The sequence below is a fragment of the Trifolium pratense genome, linkage group LG5, assembly GCF_020283565.1.
Source record: "Trifolium pratense cultivar HEN17-A07 linkage group LG5, ARS_RC_1.1, whole genome shotgun sequence".
Classification (NCBI taxonomy): domain Eukaryota; kingdom Viridiplantae; phylum Streptophyta; class Magnoliopsida; order Fabales; family Fabaceae; genus Trifolium; species Trifolium pratense.
In genome coordinates, this window is record NC_060063.1 from 19,519,440 (window position 1) to 19,541,205 (window position 21,766).

Here is a 21,766-nt window from a genome sequence, read left to right on the forward strand (position 1 = left end):
TACATCAGCTTCTCCTAGAGGAACCCACAAGTAACAATTATCTTTCGATCTAACACCCTTCATCAGGATGTCACCTTCAACATTGCTAAAAAGGCATTCATTTTTTGTAAAGTTGACTTGCATGCCTTGATCACATAGTTGGCTTATGCTAATTAGATTAGCAGTTAGCCCTTTTACAAGAAGAACATCTTCAAGTTTAGGTAGACCATAGTTAATTAGCCTTCCTATACCCTTAATTTCTCCTTTAGCACCATCTCCAAATGTTACAAAACTCGTTGCATAGGATTTTATATCCATCAAATATTTTTCAACACCGGTCATGTGTCTTGAGCAACCACTATCAAAGTATCAATCTTCTTTTGATGAGGCTCTAAGAGAAGTGTGAGAAATCAAGCTTTTCTCACAACTTTCAGCTTCACAACCCTTGGTGTTGGTTGTATCATCCTTTTGTTTCCACTCCTTCTTTGCATTAGTTATGGATGGGTCAATTTCTTGAATAGTTTTATTTGGATACTCATATAACTTATAGCAGTAAGGTCTTATGTGCCCCTTTCTTCCACAGTGATGACATCTCCATGAACGATATTTGCTTTTATGCCTTGGTATAAATCTAGGATTCTGCCTTCTTTGACGATGTGGAGCCATATGTGGTAACACTTGTCTGTGTGTAGTATGATGTCCGGTGGACAAGTGTGGTGACATTTTTCCATACATTGTTGGAGAGGGTTGCTTACTTATACTCATACCCAATGCCTGTTTTGGCTCTACTAGGGGTAGGTAGTTTTTCTAGGATTTCGTCTAGGTCAGTTCCTTTAAATAACATAACAACATGCTTCTTTAGATTCTCAAGATGAGAGTTCAATTCAGTTACCTATTCATTCAGCTTAGATATTTCTGCTAGTTGCTCAAGCTTATCTGTTTCCAGATTAGCGATGATTGCCTTCTGCTCCTCAATTGTTTTCAACCCTTCTTCACACTTGACACCAATCTCAGAGATCTTTGTTAGATTGACAATTCTTTCAGTTTGCAACTTTGAGATTGTCTCCTTTTGTTTTTCTGAGATTTTGGAGACTTCTTCACTCCTTAGACACAGCTCCTTGTATGACTCAGCAAGTTCATCAAAGGTTAGCTCCTCATTACATGATTCAGTGTCAGATGTACATACACCTGTCAGTGCATGGATAGATTTTGCAGTGTCAGCTTCTCCTTCAGAGTCCTCATCTGACCATGAAACAGTTAACCCCTTTTTCTGTTTCTTCAAGAAGGTTGCACATTCAGTTCTAATGTGTCCATACCCTTCACATTCATGACATTGGACACTTTTATTAAGAGTTGTCTTCTCATCTGACATAGGTTTTCTGAAATTTCTGTTGGTGTTGCGACTAGTGTCAGGTACACTTGTCCTTGGACGTTTGTCCATTCCTTTTAGCACCTTATTAAATTGTTTTCCTAGAAGAACCATTTCATCAGAGATGCTATTCTCAGACTCCGCGTCACTCTGTTGATCTTCTTCCTCAGCATTCGAGATAAAGGCAATGCTCTTGGTTTTCTTATCCATCCTTTCATTTGTAGCCACCTCGTAAGTTTGTAATGAACCAACCAGTTGATCAAACTTTATTTCTGTGATATCTTTGGCTTTTTCTATAGCGGTGACCTTCATATCAAACTTCTTAGGAAGGGACCTAAGCATCTTCCTTACCAATTTCTCTTTAGGAACCTTTTCTCCCAAGGCATCAAACTGATTATCATAGTCAAGTAAGGTCATGTGAAACTCCTGAATGGTTTCATCATCATTCATTCTAAGATTTTCAAACTTAGTGGTTAAAATTTGCAGCCTTGACATTTTCACCTTAGAGGTACCTTCATGAACAGTTTGGAGAATGTTCCAAGCTTCCTTAGCAGAGGCACATTTTTTTATGAGTCTGAATATGTGCTTGTCAACACCATTATACAATGCGTATAGTGCTTTTGAGTTTGCAAGAGCAAGCTCATCCTCCTCTCTGGACCATTCCTCCTCAGGTGTTAACTCAAGGGTTAGTTTGCCCTCTTTGTCCATTTTCACAGGGTGGTCCCAACCTCTTAGAACTGCTTTCCATATCTTGCTATCTATTTGTTTTAGGAAGGCCATCATGCGAGACTTCCAATAATCATAGTTTGAAGCACCAACCAGAAGAGGTGGTCTGTTGAGAGGTCCTCCTTCTTTGTCCATATCTGCCAGAAAAATCTCCCTGGAGCTCACCCTAAAATTCAGAACAGGGTGCCTGCTCTAATTATATTGAAATTCCTGGCACACAGTAGACAGGTGTTGATCAAAGTGTGTCAACACTTGTCCGTCACGTAGTAGACAGATGTTGACCAAGGTGCGTCAACACTTGTCTATACACAGAACACAGAACACAAAATAATAAAGACAATAACGTAAATAACACACAAGAGTTGTTAACCCAGTTCAGCCAACCTGCCTACTCTGGGGGATACCAATCCAGGAATGAAGTCCACTATCACCAGTATTACTTCGAAGCTAAACTCACCCGTTTACAACTCCTCGCTTAATCACTACCCAATGACACTTCTACCTAGGAACTCCTAGATATGAGACCCCGTCTCAATTCCCACCTTAACAATGAAGGAAAATTAGTGATTAAAAAGGGCAGCGGAATTTAAAATTTTCCTTTGTTGATCCTTACGAATGAGCATGATTCGTGTTAAGAACTTTTACCTCTTGTGAAGGATGAGATTTGATTCACAATCAAAATTGATCACGAGCGTTGAAGATGAACGGCAACGCCTCTAGCTAGTCCACACGAACAACAACCTTCAAGAAGAGTGCTAGCTCCAAGGATGAAGGTTTTTAGTGAGAGGTGGGAGGAATTAGGATTTAGGGTTTAGCAAGAGAATTTGCTTCAAGTGATTTTCTCACCATCACAAGGGTTCTATTTATAGAATTCCTTGTCTTGTGCACCAAGACAAAAACACTTGTCATTGGGCCCAAATTACACTAAAGCCCTTTTCATTAAATAACCAAAGGGGCACTTGCCCCATGTGTCATGTACAAATGGACGCTCCCTCACCATACCATATGGTGTACCGCTTATTTAATTACCGTGATACCCTTATCACATCTCCATATTCCTCTGAGGTACACCGTACCTTACGGTGTTCCTTATCTCACACTAGGCTGTCCTTATGTGTGTGACCCTTGTAGGTTTCCGTAACGTTGGCAGTTATACATTTAATTATAACAAACAGTGAGCGGTATCTAGCAACACATCACTGCTACCCAAGTCACGGAATTGTCTTGTGATCTGACAAACCTTATCCGTGATAATGCTTATGTGCATAATTACCCTTTTGCCCCTATGTCTATATTGAACACAAGGCATACACTGTGTCACCCTTGTTCGATTCAATATTGGGCCCTTAGACATTTATCCTGTTATGTAGGACGGGAAAATTCCATCTAGGTCACTCATGTCCCTCAGCATGCTTTGTGAAGTACCCATTAACTGTCTTTATGGTTATCCTGTTACGGACAATGTTTGATCAGCAACAAAGTACCTGACTCTACATTTAGGGTCCATAGTGGTTTCAGGTCGGAGGGTGGTATACACCACTATCACCATGAGAGCAACTTATGACATCTTGCATAACATTATATGTAGTACTCTCATAGCGGGTCAATCCAGCATAAATATTACTCCTAATATTTATACCTATGTCAAGACTTGATAACTCCTTATCCTATGATCCATGAGATGTGATCATCAGTCTATCTTCATAATAGTCTCTATGTTTTATTATTATCCCAATTCATAATAAAACTCGACTACGGATACTTTAAGAATAGTTAAATGGATTCAACTATTCTAGGGACTTTATCATTTTGGACATACAAACATAATAAAGAAATGCCTTTTATTTATTAATAATAGATTGATATAAGCATCAAAAGTATTGGCCTCTAGGGCTTACACCAATAAACAACACACTCAGCGTTGTTATTAACTCAACGATTACGAATGGTGGAGACACACTCCTATGAAACTAAGATTCACTCTTGCTTAAAAGCTTGCGAGCAAATCACACATAACACTAGAACAGTCTCCGTACTTCAAAGCTCAGGAAAAGTTCACAATTACAACTCAATAAAACACAGGTCCTAAGCTTGCATCAATGAGATACAAGAAAGGCTCACAATTAACACTCTAAAACCCTAAAAACACACAATTAGGGCTTGAAACCATATGCTTGTCTTCGTATTTATAGTAGTAGAACGACTTGGGCTTCAAGACAAAATTAGGGCTTCTAGAATTGCGGCAGCAGCTGATATAATTTCGAAAATAATAATTGTATTTTTGAATCACAAAAATATATTTTCTAAAAATATAATTCCTTTAGAAAATATAACTAGGGTTTGGCTGCCTCCTGAAACACATTAAACACGTGCGCCTTCCTCTGTAAGAAACCTTGAAACAATTCTTCAATCAAATCTTCAAAAGATTGAGTAGAAAATAAAAACCGTTAGCTGGCGTGCACTGTCAGACGGACAGGTGTTGTTCCAATGTGTACCCACATTTGTCGCAACACTTGGTGTAGACACATATGTCTCAACACCTGGCTAAAGGATGTTTTTGCAAAATGTAGCCAACATACAAAAACCCAACAATGAGCAAAGGTTTCGAAGGGAAATTATCGAAGGGGATATGCTGCGACTTGTCGAAAGCAATGCTACTATTTATTTCAACATCAAAGCTCTTTTCGACAAGCTCCAAAACCCTAGAACCAACGAGGCAACCTTCCTTTTAGTCACTCAAGCAGAAACCTTCTTGGAGTAATACGCTAGGAACTCCAAGCTGCTCACTAGGAATAGTCAACTCTTGCACTCTCAGCTTTCTGCGCAACAACATCACTTCGACCTAGCAGCTCACTGCAGTGCAGAAACCACTAGGATTAAGGTTGCATCTTCTAATGCCTTCAATCAAGTTGTTGCTTGCGCAGATAATATCAAAAAATGGAGATCTGAAATCCAAGAGTTGGAAGAAAAGATACACAAAGAGGAAGCCAAAAAGGAGCATTATGTTGCACTGGCTGTCGAAGTGCCTAGAGCTAAAATTGAAGAGCTAGCACATGAAGGCATCCAACATTATAGTGATCGCTTAGCTGTTCAGAAGGAAGTGGAGCTCCTGGCTAGCGAAAAGGAAGTGTTACAGCGCAAGTTGGTTCACATTCAAGAGCAATACCAACGTTTTAGGACAACCAACAAAGCACAAGATTCACCCTTCTCCTCATGGCACTATAAGTGATTTTTTGTACTTTAAGTTTTTTCCTTGTTTTTGTTTCCTTTTGTTTGATTCGAACAATTTGTACCTTTGGCACTTTAATATTTTTATTCGAACCATTTGCGCTTTCAAGTTTGAATTGCATTTTCTATTTTGGTCAATTTTCAAAGTCATTTCCACGTTTGAATTGCATTTGCGTTATCTTATTTACATGGCCCACAGATGTTTGTTTTTCTGTTTTGGTCAATTTTCAAAGTCATTTGTTAACTTTTCCAAACAAAATGAAACAAAACAGATTTCAACGCAGTCAATACTAACTGACTGCAACTACCCACACATTTATTATGCATCATTTTCCAACACAAAATGCTTTGGTTAGTTGTAACCATTTACGCATTTAATACGCATTATATCAAACTTTGTAACTCCAACTATAAATACCACATCCATGGCCTTTTTAACTCACTTCTCTTCGTGATAACAATCAAAGAAACCATATGGACTTTTTATTTTTACGCTTATAAACCATATGGACTTTTATATTTAACTTAGAAATTTATGTGTAATTTTTAAATAATTTCTAAGCATTCTAAATTATATATTTATTAAAAGTAATAAATCAAAGATAAGGACCATACTTACAAATTGTTGAAACAAAATTGATTTAAAAATGTTTGCCCCTAAATCTATTAAGGTTTTGATGATAACAAAGTATTAATGTAAAATTGGAAGGACTAAAAATTTATTTTAAGTGTGCAGAACTTAGCTTCAGACAAGCTCTGAAGAAAGCTCAGAAGACAAGTCCTCAGAAGTTCGCAAGAACTCAGAAGATAAGAATCTTCAGAAGTTACTTACATCAGAGGATGAAGACATAAGAACTTACTAAAGTCTGAAGTGAATCAACTCTGAGGTATATTTTGAATGGTGTGAAGATTCGAATTTGAAGGTCAACTCTCTTACCTATGAAGAAAAGGACCTCTCAACCTTGATCAGAACAGCTACTTACATTTTGTCTGTCCACAATGGAGAACGTGGGTTATCAGACTTATTAGCTGAATAAGGAAAGTCTTCTCTGCACATGGTCAAAGTTACTGAAACTCTTACTCTGTTTTGGAAACGACCAAACTGCATCAAGACAAGTTGCTTGAAGACAAAAGGATATCTTCATCAACGGTCATCTTTGCAATGACTCTTTATCAGTCCTATATATACTAGAAGAATCAAGTTGCAAAGGAATCAACAATCATTACACGCGCTCGAACAAATTCTGATTTGCGAATACAAGCTCTGAACCTCTGAACTAGTGTTTTTAACTCTTATTCCAAATACTTTGTAATCACTGTATTTGTTTATTAAGGTTCTTTTAGGAGCAGTTGTATTCATTCAACAACTTTATTATCTCTGTTTTTGAGAAGTCTTAAGCTTGTGTACTTAAGTGAGAAGTCTTAAGCTTGTGTGCTTGAGCATAGTTGTGAAGTCTCTTGCTTGTGTGCTTGAGCATTTGTAATCTTGTGTGATTATAGTGAAATCCCTTGGAAGTGCAAGGGGACTGGACTACTCTCGTTTTGTGAGAGGAACCAGTATAAATTGCTTGCGTGATTTCTCTCTCCCTTATCTTGTTATATTGTGTTATCTATCCGCTGCTGTTGTAGTTGAGTTAAGAACTTTCAAAAAGTTTTAACTTGGCTAAAACACAATTCAACCCCCCCCCCCCCCCCCCCCTTCTTGTGTTTTCACACCTTCAATTGGTATCTAGAGCTCTGGTCTGTTACTTTCACTTAACAGTGAGATAGTAAAGATCTTGTGAAAACATTATGTCTGTAGGAGGAGACGAAAGTACTAGAACAAGTAATTCTGGTGATTCTGAAGGAAAATCGCATTTAAAACAGAGTGTAAAACGTAGCGGAAATTAAAATTTTCCTTCGATGGATCCTTGCGAATGGACATGATCAGGGTTTCGATTATTACCTTTGAAGAACAATTCCTCGATCCTGAATTGATCACAAGAACCGCACGATCGCAGCACCTCTAGCCGGTCCACACGAACAGTTTCCGTTCACCTCTTAGTGCTAGCTGCAAGACGACGGTAGAGGGAGATTTAGTGCGGTTAGGGTTTTAGAGAATTTTAGGGTTTCTTTAAAATTCGTATTATGTGTGTAACCACCAACTGAATTGCATAAGGCTCTATTTATAGAGCTTCTTATGTTGTCTTCAGGCCAAAGCGGTTATTGGACTTCACAAGCCCAATAACCTACTGTTACTAATCGCACCCCACTAATAAGTCATACTTATTTCTCCCGTCATTAACTGTCCTTATGTGTGTGACCCTGTAGGTTCCTATGACGTTGGCAATAATATTAATCTCAATATTATAAACAGTGAGCGGTATCTAGCAACACATCACTGCTACCCAAGTCATAAGAATGTCACGTGATCTGACAAACCTTTCCGTGATAAATATCTTGTGTATAATTACCCTTTTACCCTTATGTCTATATTGAACACAAGGCATAGTACGTCACCCTTGTTAAGTTCAATATTGGGCCCATAGACATATCTCCTGTTATGTAGGAGGGGTAAATTCCATCTAGGTCACTCATGTCCCTTAGTATGATTCGTGGAATACCCATCAACCAACTTTATAGTCATCCTGTTACGGATAACTTTGAATGGCGACAAAGTACTACACTCCTACATCTAGGGAACATATTGGTTTCAGGTCGAAGGGTGGAATACACCACTTATCACTATGAGAATATCTTATGACATTTCATAACATATTATGTAGTATTCTCATGGTGGGTCAATCCGATATAAATATTACTCTTAATATTTATATCTATGTGAAGACTTGATAACTCTTTATCTATGATCCGTGAGATGTGATCATCAGTCTACCAACATAATAGTCTCTATGTTTTGATGTTATCCCAATTCACAGCAAAGCTCGACTACGGATGTTTTAAGAATAGTGTTCTTATGTGTAATGGATTCTCACGATTAAGTCACACTTAACGTTCCATTCAATGAACTTACTATTCTAGGGACTCTATTATTATTTAACACATAAACATAATAAAGAAAAGCCTTTATTTAATAAGTAAATTATCCAATACAAGTATCATGCAATTATAAATAATTGGCCTCTAGGGCTTACACCAACAATCTCCCACTAGCACTAGAGCCAATCAGGCATACTCCTAATACCTATGCCCCTAGTGTGGCCCTCATGCTTCGGCTGAGCAAGAGGCTTTGTAAGTGGATCAGCAGCATTGTCAAGTGTTGGTACTCTGCATATCTTCACATCTCCTCTATCAATTATTTCTCGAATAAGATGATAGCGCCTGAGTATGTGTTTGGACTTTTGGTGAGATCTAGGTTACTTAGCTTGTGCGATTGCACCATTGTTGTCACAAAATAATTCAATGGGATCCACAATGCTAGGGAATATGCCAAGTTCAGTAATGAACTTCTTTATCCAAACAGCTTCCTTTGCTGCATTTGATGCAGCGATGTACTCAGCTTCGGTTGTAGAATCAGCAACTGTATCTTGCTTTGAACTCTTCCAGCTCACAGCGCCACCATTTATGCAAAACACATAGCCTGATTGCGACCTAAAGTCATCCCTATCTGTTTGGAAGCTAGCATCAGTGTAACCAATTACATTTAGCTCTTCTTGGCCTCCATATATTAGGAATGAGTCTTTAGTCCTCCTTAAGTATTTAAGGATGTTCTTGACAGCCACCTAATGAGCCTCACCAGGATCAGACTGATAACGGCTTGTTGCGCTTAAGGCATATGAAACATCTGGTCGAGTACATATCATGGCATACATGATAGATCCTATAGCCGATGCATAATGGTAGGGGTTCTTAAGCATTAGTGCTGAGGAAGATGGAAAACTGATATACATCTTTAATGTTTATCCTCCTTTCTCTCTTCAAGGCAATAAGAGATTGTGGCAAGAACTGATGAATTTGAAACATAATTGTTAGGATGGTGATTCTTGTGATAATTATGACAACAAAAACCGCTTGAAAATGTGTTTGGGTGGTTTGGAGAGGAGCAAAGCAATGGTATATGGATGACAACTTTTACACTCCCTTAGGTTCCAAGAAATGAGCTCATAAGTGAAATGTTCACTTCATTAACTTCGAAAAGAGAATACAAGTTACTTCAGAACATGGTTCAAAAAAACTATATTTTCCCTCGCAATATATTTTCCCGGGCAAAGGAACCAAGGAAGAGGTTTATGATAATGACTTGCTTGTCATGTATCATCTTAAAATTTCTCGTGTTGGGTCTTGAAATACAATCACACACCATTGGAAATGTTTTTGTCTAGTTTATGTTTTTATACAAACTGTATTAGTTAATCTCATAAATTGCTAGGAGTTTAACATTGTAACCCTGAGTAATAGAGATATAATCCCAACAGTAAAATGATCATGAAAATCAATGTAATTAATATTAATTTCCTCTTCTTCAATTTTTTTTTTAAAAAAAAACATATAAAGTTAGAATGATTTCATCTAAAAATGAAATTTATTCCTTTAACCATTTTTCATTGTAACATGGTGAAAAATTTAAATTCTGATAACAAATTTCAAATTCGAGCACCATCACTTATTTTAAAATTCATCGTGATTAAATTCCAAATAAATAAATAATAATTTTCAAAAGAGATTATTCTTTTTATGAGATGAATTAATTTGTTGGGATTTTATTATAACCCGAACCTCAAAATTACTTTTAAATAATTTTTTTAAATAAATTTGTGCAACACTAGAGTTTCACGTTAAATATCAAGTGGCTAAGAGACATCAAGTGACTTCTATTAAAACTAATCATTTGCCACGTTGCCCATATTTATGTATAATAAGAAAAGGAAAAAATAATACTACAATAGAGAGGGTTAAACCATACCCTGGAAAATTTTAAAAAAAAAAACAACCAAAAAAAAAGCAAAAGAAAAGAAAATATAAAACTGGAGGAAACTTCCAACCGTCAAAATACGAAACCTATGTGTCACTTTTGTCTTTGAATAAACCATAAATGAATAAAAATATTTGATGTTTTTTTAATCATGATGATAGACAAATTTATTATCGGTCAACATTTTAATGTTGTTCTGGTAAAAACTCAAAGGGGTTTATATTATTGGTTAAATGATGTGGTTACACTTGGTTCAATCCCAACAACCCTGGGAGTTTTATATGTCAGAATTCGATCCTTTTACAAATGAAAGTAGAGAGCTATTTATAGAGCATCTAGTCTTCTTCTCCAAGCAAGGGTTCCTGAAAATCCGGTCCTTAGCATCTTCTTCGGTGGTATAGCGTGAAAATAGGGAAGAAAACCTTGGTCTCCAAGCTATGGCGGTTGTGGGAAGTTGGTTTCTTCCTTCCCAAGTCAGTTGCTAACACAGGGAAGGAAAAGATATTTATAATACTACGGGATTCAACTTCTGGGCGTTGCCTCGCTATCGTTAATCACGCCCTGGGCTTCGTGTCGCCTAATTGGGTGTTTAGGATTTACTTGATTCGGGCCTAGTCTCCTTCTGATATTCATTGGGCTTGCTGGTTATATCCTTAAGCCCATTGCCCAGTCCACAGCCCCCCAAGTACGAAGTCCAAAGGAGTGAAGTGCTTAAATGTGATTCGAATTTTCCCTCTCAATATTATGGCGCGAAATAATTTTTATCACGTCCTCTCCCACTTTCTGGCGCACGTTCCTCTGTTCGTGTGTAATATTCATCAACCGTCTCCCCACTTACTGCTGCCACGATGAGATTTTATCTATAAATGAAGCATCCGGTGCCCTGATCAATTCATCCTTTCTTGCCTGCTGAATTTTGAGATTTCTTTTCAAAGTTATGTCTCCTAAAAATCCTCCTTTTGAATGCGGTCAATCTCCTGCTTCTCCAGTTATCAAGCGACTCCGTCGTATGCTGACCATAAGTACCGAAGATCTGATGGAGGATTTTGGGGAATTTTCGGAATTCGTCAAGGAGCTTAACGACTACTGCTGGAGATTGACCAAGGAGGAGAAGCGCTTTCTCGATAGTGTCTTGCGCCTGGAAAAGGAGTTAAAAGATAGTGCCTCCTTTGTGATTGCTGTGGAGAATGTCAAGGAATGCCATTTCGAAGTTACTGAAGCTGTTGATAGCCAGATAGAGATCACGAAAGAGACCATGGGTGTGCAGGAGGAAATCTTAGGAATATGCTTTAACGAGGAGCGGAGAGTGGACGATCGTTTGGCGCTGCTGAACAAGGAGATGAAGCCGCTTGTGAAGAGGAAGAGGGCTCTTCAAGGCGAGATTAGGGATGATGTTGCTAAGTTGATTTCCAGGCGCCATTCTTTGGTGGACCTTTTGGACAAGCAGAGCGAGCTGAGAGAGGATCTGAAGCCTATTGAAGAAAACATGGTGAAGGCGAAGAGGGTGAAACGGGCATTGGAGGAAATGCATCGTATCGCCGTTGCTGATGCTGGTGAATTGGGGAGTTCTACCATGCCATGAAGTCTTTTGTTTGCTCATCTTTCCATTTTGTGCTTTTCTTTCTAGTGTTTGTAATTTGCTTCCGCATTTTGGGACCTTTGTTGTTTTCATTTCGTACTTTCGCTTCCGTTGTATTTCCTTCACCAAAATTTGAATTTTAAGCAGTTTCTTTTCCTTATGCGCTGTTCTTTTTATTTCTGCTCGTATCGCCTCCTTTTTTACAATTTTTCGATAACTTAAGTGGGTCAAATTTTGACTCCTTGGGAACATAAGAGTGATATTTCTCGAGACAGTCAAAATTTGGTGGTTGTGACCGTCCAAGCATTTATGACTACCGTTAATAACGATGTTAAGGTTAAAAATTGACTATAAATATCACCTACTAAAACTCGAATTTCTATCAACTTGTTTTGAATCCTCACGATGGAAAAGAACAATGCCAAAATACCTGCTGCTGAGAAGTCTCAACCTCAGCGGAGGAAGAAAAGGGTAGAGGTATCTACCTCTAACTCCACTCGCTCCCGAAGGTCTAAAGAGGTCAGAGAAGTGGAGGTTATCATTCTTTCTTCGGATACCTCTGATTCCGATAGCACAGACAAGGATTATGCTTTGTTCTTGGAGACCTATATTCCTCCTGAGCTTCGTGCTTCTTCGTCAAGTGAAGAAGAGGGGTCCCGGGTCACTGTGGAGTCCAAGATGACTTTTCCTGAGCCTGCGCAGAAGGATTCGGAGTCTGATTGACGGGATTTAGGACTAGTACTCTCTTTGTAACTCTGGTTTCCCATCGTTGTATTTTTATTTTTTACTAATAAAAGATTCCTTTTCCTGTTTTGACCTGAATGTGTTGTCTTTTATATTTTGTTTTCTTCCTTGTCTTTGGCTTCTTCTCTTTGGGCGCTATTCCCACTATTTTTGTTGCGCCCTGGAAGGCGAATCAAGCTTTTATCCGGCGAGATAATTAGTCTTGGCGTGACCGTTTAATTAAAGGCGTTATAGTTAATTATCTGACGATAAATCTTCTATAGTTTACTCTCGAGATACGCGCTTTGACACGTACGCGATCCGACGATGTATAAGATACTACTCGTTCGAACCTTACAACTTCAGGTTAATTGTTAGGACCAAAGTTTTATAAATAGGGGTTTTACTCTTTCTTTTTCCTTTACTTCTTCTGCAAAATCTTCTACTCCCGTCTCAATCCAGTTACGCTCTCTTCTTCATTCTTCTGATAAAGGTTCTCAACGGTCTCCGCTTTTAAGACGACTTTATCTCCTTGCTTCGAGGTCTTCATCCGTTTCACAAGGTATTTCATTTCATACCTTTCTTTTTTTCGTTGATTAGGTCTGTTCTGAGTAGGAACCCTAATTTCTCTAATTAGGCTTAGAACGATGGTTATCTTGAGGGAGTTAGATGAGAATGAGGGGAGAGTTCCTATTTCTTCTCCTAGTTATCTCGAATGGGCGCAACAAGTTCGCGCCCACTATACTAGGGCTAACGGCGTTCTTAACAGCCGAGGGTTTTATTCGGAATTGTGGGGTTTTGATGTTGGGAGTAGTAGTAGTGATAGTGATAGTGATAGTGGTTGTAGTGATAGCGGTAATGACAGTGATTGCGTCATAATCTCCCCTTCCTCTTTCACAGGAAAGCGGAAGAATCCTTGTCGAGATCTGGTTGTTGCTGGTTATACTCCCGTCATCATGGAAGTTTCTTCAAAGTATACTAGTGTGGAAATGGTGAGGAGCTTTAGGAAAGCCGTCAAACTCTCTGATCCCTCGCATGAAGATTTTATTATTACCGAGCCTGTCAGAGAAGATGAGTTCGTGTTTTTCAAGAATGACACCCCGCCCGATTATTTTTATCTTTATACTGGCGTGATTCAACCTCTCAACATCTGGTTGCCTTTTACTTCCTTTGAGGCGGAAATGTTGAGGGTTCTCAACGTCGCCCCAACCCAACTCCATCCTAACAGTTGGGCCTTTGTAAAAGCTTTTGAGGTGATGTGTTTAGGTTTTGAATTGGCACCCTCAATTGGCGTTTTCTTCTCTTTTTACCAAATAAAAAACCTGAAGCCTCGATCTCTTGTTTCCCTTAGTAGTCAACCCAACCGTCGCCTCCTAAGTTTATATGCCTCCAATTTCAAAAACTTCAAAGACTCTTTCTTTCGGGTCCGTAGTGATGAGAAATTTTCTGATTTGATGTATGATGAGGTTGATGATCCTCTATTTCCTTTCTACTGGACCGATAACCCTAGGCTTATCAAGGGAGCCGTCTTTGAGGCTTTGAGTGATTTTGAGCAAGATACTGTCAACTTTCTTAATTCCTACGCTCTCATGGATACCGCTGACATTCTTAGGTGTGAGGGTAATAGTGAAGCCCTGACAGAGTATTTACGTAAGTACTGATTTTGGTATTTTTCTACTCCTGTTTAATGTTAATCTCGCCTTATTGCTAACTTGTGTTTCTTTGTCTCTTTTATTTTTGCAGAGAGAATGAGGACTATTTCTAATGAGGAGAGATTGGCGTTTTTGGCAAAAGCTCGCCAGCAGAAGGCCAATCCTGCCGTTACTGTGGTCGATCCGTTGAAGCAGCTACAAGTGGAGGAAGCTGCTGTAAAAGAAGGGCGAAGTAAGAAGAAGCACGAGGGGCGGATCCGTGTCGAGATCCCGGGGAAAACAGCTTCTGGAGCAGAGGAAACCGAGGGTGTTGCTCCTCCTCCTCCCAAAAAGCAGAGGGTTGAGAGTACCACTCAAACTGCCAAGGACGCCTCCAAAGGCAAAGGCGTGGCTTCCAGTTCCTCTCAAGACCCCGACGCCGGTGCTTCCCTTACTTGGAGCTCCTTTGATCCTTTCGAATTCATTGAAAGGGGGGTGACTATGGTTGGCGATATGACTCGCTTTACCAACACTTCTACTGAGGACTTGAGGAAGAAGGCTTTGGAGTACGAGGTTAAAGGCACTCTTCTCAACTACTTGCTGACAAATCGCCAAGAACAAGAGGTCCAAGAGGCGAAGCAGAAGGTGAAGACTGTTGATGATAACCTTGCTGATATTGAGAAGAGGTATACTGAAACCAAAACCAAGCTGGAGGCAGACATTAAGAAGCTGAAGGAAGAACAGGAAGGCGAGGCGGAGAGGTTGAGGAAAGAGTATGAGGAGAAGCTGGCCAAGATTAAAGAAAGCTATGCCGCTTCTGAGACCAGGCTTAAGGAGAATGCTGCTGCCCAGGATGAGAAACTTTCTAAGCTTTCCAAGGAGAAGGATGAAGCGGTACTGTCTGTTGGGACCTTAGCTGATGAGAAGGCTAGGTTGGAGAGTGATGTCACAGAGCTTCAGCTCTATGCCGCCAACCAATATGACGAAGGCTTTTCTTTTGCTATAGAACAGGTCAAGCTTCTTTTTCCAGATCTCGATGCTAAGCGCCTTGGCGAAGCTGATGCAATGAATCAGATTGTTGACGGCAAGCTCGTTCCTTACGTTCCTCCTCAGTGAATGATCTCTTTTTCCTTTATTGTAATGATTTTGTTTTTGCCCTTCTGTGGCTTTTTTGTAACTATTTTGTATGCCCATTTGTGGCTTTGAACAATTTGCCCTTTGTTGGGTCCTTTATTAATTTCTTTATTCGCCCTCAAGTCTTTTCTTCATAACTTTGTGGGTTACTTTGATATTACGCTATTGGATAACTTCTCCTATCATTCTTGCTTCGGAAACTTTCACCTTTACACCTGTGATGTCTTTGACATTTAACATAATTGATAGCTGTTTGAGATTAAATTTATACCTGTTGATTGTGGCTGATATGGCGGTATGCCGCCTTGCTTTGAGTGCGTGCAAGCTTTTCCTTATGGTGATGTTGATAATCTTGCCTTTCCTTGCTGTGTACTTTCTGTTTTTGATGCCCCCTACGGGTGACGCCAGGGCCTTTCAACCTTGTTTTAATTTCTGTTTTTGACGTCCCCTACGGGTGACGCCAGGGCCTTTCAACCTTGTTTTAATTTTTGTTTTTGACGCCCCCTACGGGTGACGCCAGGGCCTTTCAACCTTGTTTTAATTTCTGTTCTTGACGTCCCCTACGGGTGACGCCAGGGCCTTTCAACCTTGTTTTAATTTCTGTTCTTGACGCCCCCTACGGGTGACGCCAGGGCCTTTCAACCTTGTTTTAATTTCTGTTCTTGACGTCCCCTACGGGTGACGCCAGGGCCTTTCAACCTTGTTTTAATTTCTGTTCTTGACGCCCCCTACGGGTGACGCCAGGGCCTTTCAACCTTGATTTAATTTCTGTTTCTGACGCCCCCTACGGGTGACGCCAAGGCCTCTCAACCCTGATTTAATTTCTATTTCTGACGCCCCCTGCGGGTGACGCCAAGGCCTCTCAACCCTGATTTAATTTCTGTTTCTGACGCCCCCTACGGGTGACGCCAAGGCCTCTCAACCCTGATTTAATTTCTGTTTCTGACGCCCCCTGCGGGTGACGCCAAGGCCTCTCAACCCTGATTTAATTTCTGTTTCTGACGCCCCCTACGGGTGACGCCAAGGCCTCTCAACCCTGATTTAATTTCTTAGTTTATTCAGAGTTCATAACTTAATCAGGTTGACCTTGATTGACGTAAATGTTTTGATTGTGTAAGAAAACATGTGTAATAAAATAAAAGAACTACTAAAATTTTGAAATTCAATGAGCCTCGATAAAAACCCTAGTTTGCACAAGGGAAAAGAGTGTCTCACTGTTTTTATTTATTAATGAAAATGGTTCTTGTACATCATTAAAATAGTGCTGAAAAGGCATGAATTTACTTGTTCTTCCACCAGTGGCGTGATGCTCCGTAACTAGCTGTAGTAGAACTTTAAGTTTGCTATGTTCCACGTCCTGGGGAGGGTTCTTCCTTCCATAGTCTCTAAACGATATGCTCCTCCTTCAAAGGCTTCTTGTACACGAAAGGGGCCTTCCCAGTTTGCCGCGAACTTCCCTCCTTTATCCTTTCCCATGGGTCTTTTCAACACTAGATCGCCTTCTTGGAAACTTCTTTGTCTGACTCTCGTATTATAACGCCTAGCGGCTCTTTGCTTTATGGCGAATTCTCTGAAATGCGCTCTCTCCCTTCTTTCTTCGATCATGTCTAGATTCTCTTCCAAAGCTCTATCGTTCTCTTCCTGTGTTATGGTTTCCCTGCGCCAACTGGGAGGATTTATCTCCACCGGGATCATTGCGTCTGAACCATAGACCATTGTAAATGGCGCTTCTCCCGTCGAGGATTGGGGGGTGGTGTGATACGACCAAAGAATGGGTGAGATGTGGGCTACCCAGGCCTCGCCTTTGCTATCTAGCCTCCTTTTCAATGCCCTTAATATAACCTTATTTGCCGATTCAGCCTGTCCGTTAGCTTGTGGGTGCTCCACTGATATAAAGGTGTTTTTGATTCCTTTGCTTCGACAGAATTCCACGACCTTTTCGCTGGAGAACTGAGTGCCGTTATCGGACACGATGTACTTAGGCAAGCCGAACCTGCAGATGATTTTTTTCCAATAAAAAATCTTGACCTGTTCCGCCGAGATACTAGATATTGGCTCTGCTTCAATCCATTTTGTAAAATAATCAACGGCGACGATGATCCATCTTGCTTGTTTGTAGTCGACTGGAAATGGACCAACAATATCCACCCCCCACATGAAAAAAGGCCATGGGGATAATACTGATTTCAATGGCTCTCCAGGCATGTGATGTAAATTAACGTGTCTTTGGCATTTATCACAGTTTCTTACGTACATGGCGGTGTCATCGTGTATATCCGGCCAGTAAAAACCTGCCCTTAATATTTTTCCTGCTAAAGCCCTTGAACCGATATGGCTGCCGCATGAACCCTCATGTACTTCAGACATGATGTGTTTTGCTTCTTCGTTACTAACGCATAGAAGGAGGGGGGATGCAAATCCCCTTTTATATAGCCTATCTCCTACCATAGAGTACCATGCCGCCATCTTTTTCAATTTGAACGCTTTTTCCCTTTCTTTTGGGAGTTCATCCTTTTGGAGGTATCGGATAATGGGCGATCTCCAATCTTCTTCCTCTATCACCATCATCAAATCTTCTCCGCCGATGCTTGGAGTTTTGATCGTTTCTTGGATAACGGTTCTATGGCTCCCTGGTTTTTTTGTGCTCGCCAGTTTTGACAATAGATCTGCTCTCATGTTTTGTTCGCGAGGGACATAAACTAATTCGAACGAGTCGAAGTGTTTAGCTAGACTTTGCACTCCCTCCACGTATTTGATTAACTGTGGTTCCTTCGTCTGAAACTTTCCTGACACTTGGTTGGTTACCAGTTGGGAATCACTCATGGCTTTCAACTCCTTCACTTCCATGTCTTTTGCTAACTTCATTCCTGCTATCAAGGCTTCGTACTCTGCCTGGTTGTTGCTGGCTTTGAAGGCGAAACGTAATGATTGCTCTATCATAACGCCATCTGGTCCTTCCAACACTACTCCGGCTCCACTTCCCCGTACGTTGGAGGCTCCGTCCACTGAGAGGGTCCAAGTCGCAGCTTTCTCAGTTGTTGGCGGGGTAGACATTTCTAATACAAAGTCAGCCAGTCTTTGCGATTTGATGGCCCCTCTAGGTGAAAAAGTGATATCAAATTCTGACAATTCGACGGACCATGCTACCATCCTTCCTGCTAGGTCTGGCTTTCTGAGGACGTTCTTGATAGGGTAATCTGTTCTAACAACTATCTTGTGGCTTTGAAAGTATTGTCTTAATTTTCTAGCTGTGACAACCACCGCAAGAGACAACCTCTCTATCCTCTGATATCTTGTTTCTGCTCCTCTAAGGGTTCTACTTACAAAATATATAGGCTTTTCTTCGCCCTCTACTTCCTGAACCAGAGCTGAACTTAGGGCTCTATCAGAGACTGCAAGATAAAGGTAAAGGGTATTACCTGGTAATGGGCGTGTCAAGATGGGCGGCGATGCCAAAAATTCTTTTAGTTGCCTGAAGGCTTTTTCACATTCGGGCGTCCAGGAGAATCTTTCATTTTTCCTAAGGGATGCGAAGAAGTGGAAGCCTTTTTCGCCCGCACATGATAAGAATCTGGATAATGCCGCTATTCTGCCCGTCAAAGTTTGGACCTCTTTCACAGATGTAGGGCTTCTCATGTCTATGATGGCTCGACATTTTTCTGGGTTGGCTTCTATTCCTCTGCTGGTGAGCATGAAACCTAGGAATTTTCCTGCTTGCACCCCGAAGGAACATTTCGCTGGGTTTAACCTCATGTTGTACTTTCTTACTGATCTCAGGATGTCCAAAAGGTCTTCGTCATGGCGATTTCCTTCGGGAGTTTTCACTACCATATCGTCAATGTATACCTCTAAGTTCTTTCCTATTTGCTTGGAGAAAACCCTGTCCATCAACCTTTGGTATGTTGCTCCTGCGTTCTTCAACCCGAAAGGCATAACGTTGTAAAAATAATTGCAGGTATTTGACATAAAGGCTGTATGGCAGGCATCTGTGGGGTTCATCTTTATTTGATTATACCCTGAGTAGGCGTCCATGAAACTCAACATCTTGCATCCTGAAGCGCCGTCAATCAACCTGTCTATGTTGGGTAAAGGATATGGGTCTTTGGGACATGCCTTATTTAGATCCGTAAAATCCACGCACATCCTCCATTTTCCGTTGGCCTTTTTCACCATGACGACGTTCGCCAACCACGAGGGGTATTTTATTTCTTCAATGAATCCAGCCTCCTTTAGTTTCTCCACTTCTTCCGCTATTGCAGCTCGCCTTTCCTCCCCAACCTTTCTTTTTCTTTGGGAGACTGGTTTCGTGTTGGGTGATATTGATAATCTATGTGTTATCACCCCTTCATCAATCCCTGGCATATCTGAGGGTTTCCATGCAAATAGGTCAGCGTTGTCCTTCAAGATTTTGATGATTCTTCTTCTATCCTCATTGGGCAATGCCGTTCCTAAACTGGTTGTTTGGTGTGGGTGATCGCCGATTTGAACTTGTTCCAGGTCTTCTATAGGGCTTACCCTTCTATCTTGAAATTCTTCCCTTGGATCCATGTCTGAATTTTCAATGATGTTTATGCCACCCGGAACTGTGGCTTGTCTTCTTTCGGATGCTCCATTTGTATTGGATGCTCGATGCCGTATCTTTAAGCTGGACTCGTAACATTTTTTGGCGAGGATCTGATCGCCTCTAACTGTTCCTACTCCTCCGTTATCGAGAGGGTATTTAATTGCTAGGTACAGGGTGGACATGGCCGCCCCTAAAGTGTTGAAAGCAGGTCTTCCTATGATAATGTTGTAGGAGGTGAACGGAGTTTTGACCACCAAATATCGCACTTTAATGGTCTTGGCGTTACTTCCCTCTCCGAAGGTAGTGAGTAGTGAGGCGTAGCCCATCACGTCTACCTGTTCTCCGGAAAACCCAACTAGAGCTCCGGCGTACGGCTGCAATTGCTCTTCCGCTAATTGCATGGCCTTGAAAGCTTCCCAGTACATGATGTCTGCTGAGCTCCCTGAATCAATTAGTACTCTCTTTACATCGCAGTTCAGGATTTGGACTTGTATTACTAAAGGGTCATCGTCATGGGGCGCTACCTCCAGGCCATCCCTTGCAGTAAATGCCAAATCCGGAACGTCGAGTGGTTGGGGTTGTCTCACGAGATATATCTCTGAGATGGCTCGACGCACGTATCTTTTCCTTGCTGAGCTTGACTCACCTCCTCCTGAGAACCCCCCCGCTATTGTATTAACAGAGATCCTCTCCTTTGGAGGCTCTTTACTTGGCCCCTGAGTATCTCGTGGCTCGTGCCTGGGGATTTTTGGCACGACGACTCGGCCTTGCGCTGCATCGTCAATGAACCTTCGGAGGTGTCCGCTTTTAATTAGTTCTTCAATCAAATCTCTTAGGCGGAAGCACTTTTCCGTAGAATGACCTCTGCACCTATGATAGGCGCACCAGGCGTTGTCGTTGAGTCCCAAGGGGGTATTGTTGGCTCTTTTTGGGGGGAGATTTGCCAAACCACTGGCCAGAATTTCGTTTAGCACGTACACTTTTGAAGCATTTAATGGCGTAAACTCTTCCTCGGCGGGGTGATTCCTGAACTCTCTCCTTGGCGGTTGATGGTAGGGCTTACCATGGTGCCTTTGCCATGTGTTTCCTTGATGACTTCCCGTTTTTGGTCGCGGGTGTTCTGGGGCTCTAGTAGCACGGCCTACATATTCCTTCTCCTTGGCGTCTCTTTGCCTTTTCTCGGCGTTGCTTTCTTCGCCCTTTATGTAACACTCCGCTCTCTTGTTCACCTCCTGCATTGATGAGGCGGGTTTTTGGGCTAAGGATTCGTTGAAATGTCCTGCTCTTAGCCCATTGTGGAAGGCCGCCACGAACATCTCCTGGTTTGGATTTGAGACCTTGATGGTGGCCTCGCTGAATCTGGCTAGAAAACTACGCAACGATTCGCCGTGGTTTTGGCGAATGGAGAATAGGCTAGTTGATGTGACTTTCACGTGTTTCGATCCGGCGAACTGGTGAACGAATTTTTTGTGAAAATCTGCGTAGCTTTCTATTGAATTCCTTGGAAGGTTCATATACCAACGCAAGGCTACATCCTTGAAGGTGTCGGCTAGTAGTTTACATTTCAGGTGTTCCGGAGCATTGATTATGGCGGTTTGTGTTCCAATTGTCATCAAATGCTCTCGAGGGTCAGTTTTCCCATCAAAGGTAGGAAGGTGAGGAACCTTGATTGCTTCCGTAATTTGGGTATCCCATAAATGCTGTGCCAAAGGCTGTACATCCATGATGTTCTCTCCTTCCTCCTCTTCTGAAATCATCTTCGCTTTTTCTTTCTCATGTGTTCTTTCGGCCTCGATGGCCGCGATCTGGGTCTGCAAACGCCGAATTTCTACGACGGCGGCTTGCAAGGTGTTAACGCTAGAATTATCGTTGTTTCCATGTTCTCCAGCCATGTGGAGATGTTTGATTTTTCGTCTAGTTG

At 41.1% G+C, this 21,766-nt stretch overlaps 1 protein-coding gene across 1 annotated transcript; it reads right to left on the bottom strand.

The window, feature by feature from the left end:
* Positions 1-15,443: 15,443 nt before the first annotated feature.
* On the bottom strand, positions 15,444-21,737 carry LOC123886197. The gene is made up of 3 exons (XM_045935531.1): positions 21,183-21,737; positions 18,087-21,077; positions 15,444-15,530 (listed from the first exon to the last, which is right to left on the bottom strand). The coding sequence occupies exons 1-3, from the start codon at positions 21,735-21,737 to the stop codon at positions 15,444-15,446; spliced, it is 3,633 nt and encodes a 1,210-aa protein (XP_045791487.1).
* Between the last annotated feature and the right edge of the window lie 29 nt (positions 21,738-21,766).